Source organism: Triticum dicoccoides, chromosome 3B (assembly GCF_002162155.2).
Source record: "Triticum dicoccoides isolate Atlit2015 ecotype Zavitan chromosome 3B, WEW_v2.0, whole genome shotgun sequence".
In the NCBI taxonomy this organism is placed as follows: Eukaryota; Viridiplantae; Streptophyta; class Magnoliopsida; order Poales; family Poaceae; genus Triticum; species Triticum dicoccoides.
Window position 1 is genome coordinate 656718741 of NC_041385.1, and position 8145 is coordinate 656726885.

The window sequence follows — 8145 nt, forward strand, 5'->3', positions numbered from 1 at the left end:
ATAAAAGCATCAGAGTACCTCCGTGTGCCAGTGGCATTGCCATATCATCATCCTAACCGGGTTGGCCACTAATTGACCTTCAGATATTCACTTGAACGCCTTTTGTGGCCTAAGCATGCTAGTGGGAGTATGGTGACCTGGTTGGATCAATGTCAATGTGACAGGTCTGCTGACCTGCAGTGTGATTTACTCGCAAATTTTGTACACAAAATGCTCAAAAGTAAGCAGTCATTGTTGTTATGCAAAGCTGAAAAGGGACCTGTCTATGCTACTGGTGAGTAATAACCCAATCTGCCTTCATTCACCAGAAGAGTGAATGATGCTTGAGCAGCTCTCTAGCAGTTACTTACTATAAAATTAGTTTGGTGCCCATGCTGGTGGTGTTAAGATACAGAAAGTTATTTCCTTATGGTGGTATTAAGATATATAGAGTTCATTTTCCATGTCCCTACGCATTCATGTTAGCAAGACCAAGGTGGATGGCTCATTAGAAATAGCCAAATGTGGTAATTGGTTTATTAGTGAAGGATTGCTTGGAAATTCACTGAGCTGTGTGTGTGTCCACAACTACCATTTTTGGTGATCTTGAAATATGCAAGGGACATGCACCCATTTACCAGTATTGAGCACAAACAATGAAACTCATCACCAGCTTTTTATTATGTTGCATAGGAGTGCAATTTGTGCGCTTGGTTTGCACTCTGGAAGACAGGCTAATGTGCATGTGCACCAGATATCCTGAATGATGAATAAGTCAAGATCTCCCTATTTCCATAAAAGCAGTAGAGCAAAGGACATCATTTTAGTCATTTTATTTTCTCAGGTACACTCTCCAACAATAGAAGTTGAATGATTGCAAAGATAGCAATAGGGAAAATAAAATGATTGTTGTGCTGACGAGCTTGCGTAATTCAAGACGTAAAGAATATACACTCACTTTGCAAATTTTGGAGAGCTTTTTCAGCAGCTTGTACTTGAGCTTCATCCCTTGTTTTTCCAATGCCATTTCCAATTTTTTCATTACTAAATAGAACCTGGAGAAGCGCATGTACAATGAAGTTGAACGAATTAAGCATAAATTTGGCAACATTGATTATATAAGTCTTAAGACAGCTAATTGAGTTCCTGTCAAATTAAAAGCTAATTCAGAGCAGCTCCAAAATAAGGTGGAATCTTGGACAGATTAGGTTCATTCATTAGCATCTACTCCCTCCATGTATGTAGACTCCATCAAAATACATGGTTCATACTCCCTCCGTCCCAAAATTCTTGTCTTAGATTTGTCTACATACAGATGTATCTATTCACGTTTTAGTGTTAGATACATCCGTATCTAGATACATCAGAATTTTGGGACGGAGGGGGTATTATACAAAATTACAATTACCAGTAAGTACTTTTGAAAACAAATCTAATGATACCAATCTTGTGTCGTAAAGCCACATATTAACAAAGTAATTCTTAGGGGTTAGTGAAACCTAATATGCCCTACATACAGGAATGGAGGAAGCATTATTGAACATCTGGATGATCATCAGATCATCATGAACCAAACCACTAGAATAAAATTAAGGTTTGAGTATTAAGGTAATATAGTCCATTATCTCTTGAATGGATATTTGTCATGGTCTGGGCTCTTGAGTACAGATTCAAACCAGGTTGTTGGCGAAATAATTTGGTATTACTGTAATCAGTTACAAATGCGAAACACCAACCTCAACGGAAAATTGCGTAATTTTGCTGGTGCTTACAGTCGACCTAAACTCCACCTATATGAAGCAAGAGCAGGGAATTAATTCAGAAAGTCAAGAACAGGAAAGCCAAACATACACCAAAACATTAAGGAAACAGCAAACCTTCGAGTTGCATAGTCGTCCAATCTCTTGCAATACCGTGACAAACAAAGAAGGGACAATTGCCATTGAGCCCCCATTGGGTTGCACATTTGAACTGCCTAGAGTTCCCCGGATTGGCACTCGTGCATCATCTACACCAAAAGGTTGGCATAGATTCCATTTCAGAATGTATGCAGTGAAATTAAGGTACTAAATCCATTTCAGAATGTAGATTGTATTTTGACTATCCAAGTATGAGCTTTGACCATTAGTTTATTGACAATAGTTCTTAATGGTTGCAAAATCACAATCATAAGAAAATACCTTTGAAGATGAATCCTATAGTATCAATTTCTTGCAACATAGCCCACATATTATTTGATTAGTTAGTGGTCAAAGTTTGAATTTGGGTAGTCAAAATGCACCTTACATATTGAGTGATAACAGAACTACTTGAAATGCATAATGATTGGTACTCCCTCCGTAAAGAAATATAAGAGCGTTTAGATCACTCTTATATTTCTTTACAGGGGGAGTACGAAAGACAGATGAGCAGATTCCTTAATATGCTTAACAAGATGGCTCTGAACATGTACATGCACTCCTTTCTTTCTTTTTCATTCTTATAATAAAATGTTATTGTGGATTCCCATTCCTGGTTCCTAAAAACTAAATTACTAACTGAAGTCACAACTCCAAAATTTGAGTAAATATAAATATAAGACAATATTAGTACCGTAATCTTTCCTTGACAAGAAAATGTATATCCTCAAAATGAAAATACCAGACTAATACAAGACGAGGAAAGGCCAGAAGGAAAAAGTCCAAAGACAAGTGACCAAAATAAATACAGTATTAGAAGTACCTGGTGGACGGATTGATGACGATATCTGTTTTTGGTCCGCCTGGTATGCCTGAAATAACATTTCACCTTCATCCTTAAAAGTTCATTCCAAATTAAGAGCTTAATAAGGTTCATTAGTCCAGTTTGGACTAATGTTCTTAATAAATAAATAAATATGGTCCAAGCTCAAGCCAAAGTAGGGCTTACTTTATTTTTGAATGTCACAAAAGGTAGGTTTTATTGATAATTAAGCGAGCAGCATTGGAGCAATCATATGATGCCACAGAACAGTGCTTACCCATAGCAAATATGGCATCATTAGCCCATTTGCCATAAGTAAAAGAACACGAAAAGGTTTCCTATCAAACCAATTAAAGCAGAAACATCGCATCAAAGCTTACCCGCCCATTCAATCTCTTCTCTACTTCAGCTCCACTCATACCCTCAGGTATAGGGGCAGGATCTTTATTGCTTTGTGGAAAATTAGGGTCCTGGAAAAGAATTAGCAGACAACATAAAGCTTCAAACGACATAAATGCTGTACATATACGACATGAAAGTATCAAGAACATTACCTCGCAGACTAAGTAGTCACCGACATCTGGAGCATAGGGAAGATCCAGTAACTCATTTTCGTACAATAGTTCAAATACTTTCTTCAATAGATTTTCATCAAATTCCCTTTTTTATCAAATCAGAGATAATATTAAAGTTGTAAGTATGATATCATCAGAATGCATAGATTGTATCTCAATAACGATTTATACCAACCTGAAGAAACCACCACGAACATTGCAAGCAACATTTCTCGCAACACAGAGCACTGGAACAGCGTTTGCCATCTAAGATATGCAAGGAAATACACACATCATTCCAGCACAGCAATAATGTTCAACAGAGAACATGTAAGCAACAAAAGAAATACCTCGGCTTGTGGGGCATAGTATGGAGCATAGGCAGGGACGACATGAACTCGATGCTGATCTTTCTCATCCCAAACTTGCAGCCTATCATCAATCACCATGGCCATCTTTGGATGGCATCCTCCATCTCTAAAAACATGCTGCAGGGACTTCTTGGAACCTGTCAATGAGTAAGATAAGTGGCTAAGCAGGTGAAATTATAACAAACATGATCAAGAGCTGAACATGAGGCTATAGGAAGTAAATATTGTACCATTCCATCCACACAATGGTGGAAACTAGCAGTTTAACTGGAAACAAGAATACAGACAATGTAGCACTAACAAATCGAACTACTCAAGTATTACCTTATTTGAGTTCATAACTTATAACCGTACAAATCAAGCAGTAGCACAACTATATCGTTAACACAATCAACATTTTGGAAATCATTATGCAGAATTTCTTGGTACTTACAAAAATATAGATAAGGCATACATTCGGATTGGGCATTTTACAATGGCTAGATTGTGTTAACGATGATATTTATAGAACCGAACAATGCTGAGACAGTAGAGCACTGCACAATAGCTCGAAAAATTAAATTTCAAACTCTTGAAAACTCACCTGCTTTTACACATACTACACGATCTGAAAGATTATTCAAGCTGATCAAATTAGCTTCTGGATCAAGAAGTCTCCATATCTCAAGAGCATAATCTCTTTCAGCCATTGTACACACATAGACCTCAAATCTTTTGCGTCCCTTGGCAGTTAGGTAACTTCTCAAATCCTCCCAGGCAGGCCTTAGCTTCACAAAAACACTGGTATCGCGAATCTACGTGCAATATAACAATGAAACGGGTAAGAGGATTAGTAAAAGGAAAACAAAGTGCAAAACGCTGAGGCAACTAAAAGAATAAAATCTAATCAATGTCTTTATTCTGATGCATCAGAATATAAAAGTTTGTGGAGAAATTAATGTTGACCCCATACGTATTTCACTGCTAGATACATCCATTTGAGTGTCAATTAATATGGAATGGAGGGAGTATCATTTTCTCCAACCATGGCATAGGTTAAAATGTAAATATATTCTACCTCCATAGCCATCCCGTCCCACCCAAAGAAAATCAGCAGCAAAATTCAGTGATATAAGAGCAGCAGAACAGATACTACCAAGGTTAACCAAGTCGTACCTCTGGATTGATGCGGGTGAGAATAGCATTCCTCTCGGGCAACCTGATTACAGGCCGAACAAGACGCTCCTGGACACCAGGCATAGGCTGAACCTCCTCCTTCTGGGTGCCAACAATTCTGCCATTGTCTGTAACAGTATCTGTGTCAATGAACTCCTTGAGAAGCTCCCTGTCCTCAATATAGCGCTTGATTTCTGCAGACATCCCCGCTACCCTAACAGGGTCATCCTCAATGTCCATCCTACGGGAAAGCATCTCGATCCGGCTCTCAAAGGACCTCATCGTGTTGGCGACGATGAGGGTCTCATCAAGATCAAACACAATAGCAAGGCAGCGGAGGTTGAGCATCCCAACGGACGCTGCATAGAGCCCAACGCGCACAGAGCAGCACCAGAAGCACGGTATCTTCTCCACCTTGCTCGGCATTGCCACCAGGTGCAGCTCCTCGTCTCCGACCACCACAACCGCGCTCTACACAAGGAAAAGGACGACACAATTTTACAAACCCTCCCCCAAATCTACCTAACGAAATTTTGCACACTACATAATGCGGAGAATGCTTCAATCCCTAGTAAACAGGATGCGATTCAGTAATAATGGAGTAAATAACATTCCGCGGACAGTCGCTGATTTCGCTTCGATTTGAAATGGGCGTGACGGGCAGGCATACTCGTTGCTTGTACGGAAACGAAACGGCGGGGGGCGAGGCGAGGCAAACCTTGTACTCGTTGAAGCAAGTGATGTAGAGGCGGTGGAGGCTGGGGTGGGGAGGGAGCGGCCTGGCCTGGAGCTTGCAGCGCACGGAGAAGGGCGCGATGGTCTGCAGGATGGCGAGGGGCGGGCAGCGCTCGCTGGCCGGCGAGAGGTGGCTGATGCGGATCTCGTTGCTGGGGAAGGGCAGGGCGCCCTCGGGGCCGGGCTTGATCGAGAAGACGTCGACCTCGCCGAGGAACACGTCGCCGTGGAACATCCGCATGATGGCGGCCCTGCCGGGCGGGGCCGCCGCCGCGGAGGCGGAGACGCCGGGCACGGGCAGCAGCGGGGAGGGGCGGAGCATCTCCGTCGCGGCGCGGGGGGCGGGGAATCGGAGGGGCCGGGGAGCGGGTGGGGGAATGGAGGGAGGGAGAGTGTGAGAAGCCCACGCCCGCCGTGTGCGCGCCCCCGCTTCGCCTCGGCGGACGCGGGTTTTGGTGTTTTGGGGGAACGGGGGCGGAGGGGAACTGGGCGAGGGGTGCCTCTGGGTGCGCTTATATAGAAGTTTCGGGGGCCGGGGGGAGGAGGAGGGTTCCGCCCGCTCGGTCCGGCCGCCGGGTCTGGGTCTGGGTCTGGGTCTGGTTCCGGTCGCTCGGACCAGGTCGGGTCGCACGCCCTGCCGAGCCCGAGCCTGGGCAGGGACGTCACTGTGTGGGCTTTGCGGTGCCGCGTGGGAGCCACTGGGACTGCCTCGCTTTCTTCTGACTTATGCATGTGGGCCATGGCCGTGCCCGACGGGATTCTTTTCTGTTTCTTTTTCTCGTTATTTTATATCCGTTGATTTCGTAGCGGACAGAGGAATCATGCGGCGATGGATAACGGGGCCGAGCCTTTTGGACTGGCCGGAGATTGGGTAGAAAGGCTCAGTTATATGCGGATAATGACCAGTTGATATAGATTAAAAAATACACTGGCACAGTGGCAATCCCATATAAAAAACAAAATACAGTGGTAGTCCGTAATATTGGTGTGACTGCTCGTGCCGCAAGTCGAGGGCGAAACTGCACGGAAAGAACCATGGGCATGGGGCAACAAGCCAACAACGATTACGTAAGAGGAGGGAGAGGTGGTCTACTCCAGGCTGGGTCGCTTAGCTGATCAGTGACGAAATTCAGTGGAGCCAAACAATCAATTGTTTCATTTTTTCTGCGTGTGACTGGACCCGGAGAGTGGTCATTGATTGGTACTACTACCAAGATTATGAATAGCAGCCATGATTGAGGATGAATAGATTGGAAGTTTTTTCGCAAAAAAAAAGATTATGAATAGCAGCCGTGCAGTTCAGAAATGGCACCATCATGCATGTCGTTGAATGCTCGGGCCCACCGTGCCAGTGATACAGCCATACAGGCTCGTCATCGAGAAATGTGCGGAGCTCACAAGGTAGAAGGCATGGAATGCAAGGACGCACGCCAATTCAGTTCAGTTTCTACACGCCTTGGTGCTACACGGTACGAACTCATCAGAACTGATCAACTGAGGGTAAATAGATGAACTGCAAAAAATAAAAACAGAGCGAGAGGGGGAATATGAGCACAAGAACCGTTCCTGGGGTTACAAGTTACGAGGAGAGATGAAATTCCGAGTGTAACCGTTTCACCCGAGAATATTAGTGAGACTGACTAGAAAAGTACAAATTCGACACCCGAGAATAATAACATGAGCAACCGTTTCACTTTTCTAGTCATATTATTCTCGGGTGTATTGAACTGTTTTCGATTTGCTGCAAAATAGTATGTCTAACCATATTTTCAAATGATTATAAATAATAGCATGATTTTGGACTTCGTGTCACGACAACATAAAGTGCGTGCATGACCGTCGCACTTTTTTTTTAAACCGAGGCAAAAGATTTGCCTCATATATTAATCAAGCAGAGAAGAGGTTTTGTTACAATAGGCACCCTTACACGGCATGAGTGATTACTCGCGCAAAATAATGGCCCCTAATTTCTTTGCCCCGGCGGTGACCCAAAGCTTTGCCTCATTGGCAATGGAAGCTAGTAAAATAGGCGGTGGAGCACACTTATGCCGGAAGACCCGTGCATTCCTTTCGTTTCAGACGGTCCACGACACGAGCATAGTCATCGAGGCCATCGCCTTTCTGTCGGGTACTTCTGTGCCGGTCAAATTTTCCCACCAACTCTTGACTGAAGCCTCCAAATGCCATGAAGAGGTGTCCAAATGCGTAAGCTGAAATTTCTCAATGACCATCTTCCAAAGGCGGATGGTGTAACGACACTTCAAAAAAAGATGAGGACCGCTCTCTTGCTCCCTTTTGCAAAGAGGGCAAAGACCGTCGCACTTTGAGATTGCCCATAAGCATGTCGTAAATTATCTAAACAAAAAAACATCTAATATAATTTAGAATGATAAGACTTACAATTGACAAGGGTGTGATGGCGCATTCTCGTTGGCCACCGCTCTTGCGCGCCATGTGCCTTCATGGGCCCCGCACTTAGTCTTTCCTCATTCTCTTTGGAAGAATCTGGTTTTCTTCCCCTTCACACGCTGTCTGCTTCTTCCTCAACTCTTCTTCTTCTCACTCACCTCTCTTCTCGCATCCACGTTAAATGTGATATCGAGGTAAATAGGTGATGTTGCAAGGCTATG

The 8145-nt window shown here is 43.6% G+C and overlaps 1 protein-coding gene across 4 annotated transcripts in view; it reads right to left on the reverse strand.

Moving 5' to 3' along the window:
* LOC119277657 (RNA polymerase II C-terminal domain phosphatase-like 2) overlaps positions 1-5958 on the reverse strand; it is a 9010-nt gene extending 3052 nt beyond the window's left edge. For 2 of the 4 annotated variants that reach the window (XR_005137260.1, XR_005137259.1), the window contains exons 1-11: positions 5499-5958; positions 4781-5251; positions 4209-4419; positions 3605-3762; positions 3451-3521; positions 3255-3360; positions 3081-3170; positions 2701-2749; positions 1857-1987; positions 1716-1769; positions 938-1034 (exon numbers count right to left, since the gene is read on the reverse strand). Coding sequence is in view for 1 of the 4 variants with exons in the window: in XM_037558947.1 (XP_037414844.1) it covers positions 938-1034; positions 1716-1769; positions 1857-1987; positions 2701-2749; positions 3081-3170; positions 3255-3360; positions 3451-3521; positions 3605-3762; positions 4209-4419; positions 4781-5251; positions 5499-5837 (1777 nt within the window). In the remaining 3 variants the exon portion in view is untranslated. The remainder of the gene's footprint in view (positions 1-937; positions 1035-1715; positions 1770-1856; positions 1988-2700; positions 2750-3080; positions 3171-3254; positions 3361-3450; positions 3522-3604; positions 3763-4208; positions 4420-4780; positions 5252-5498) is intronic. The other 2 variants (XR_005137261.1, XM_037558947.1) reach the window with 2 other exon arrangements.
* Between the last annotated feature and the right edge of the window lie 2187 nt (positions 5959-8145).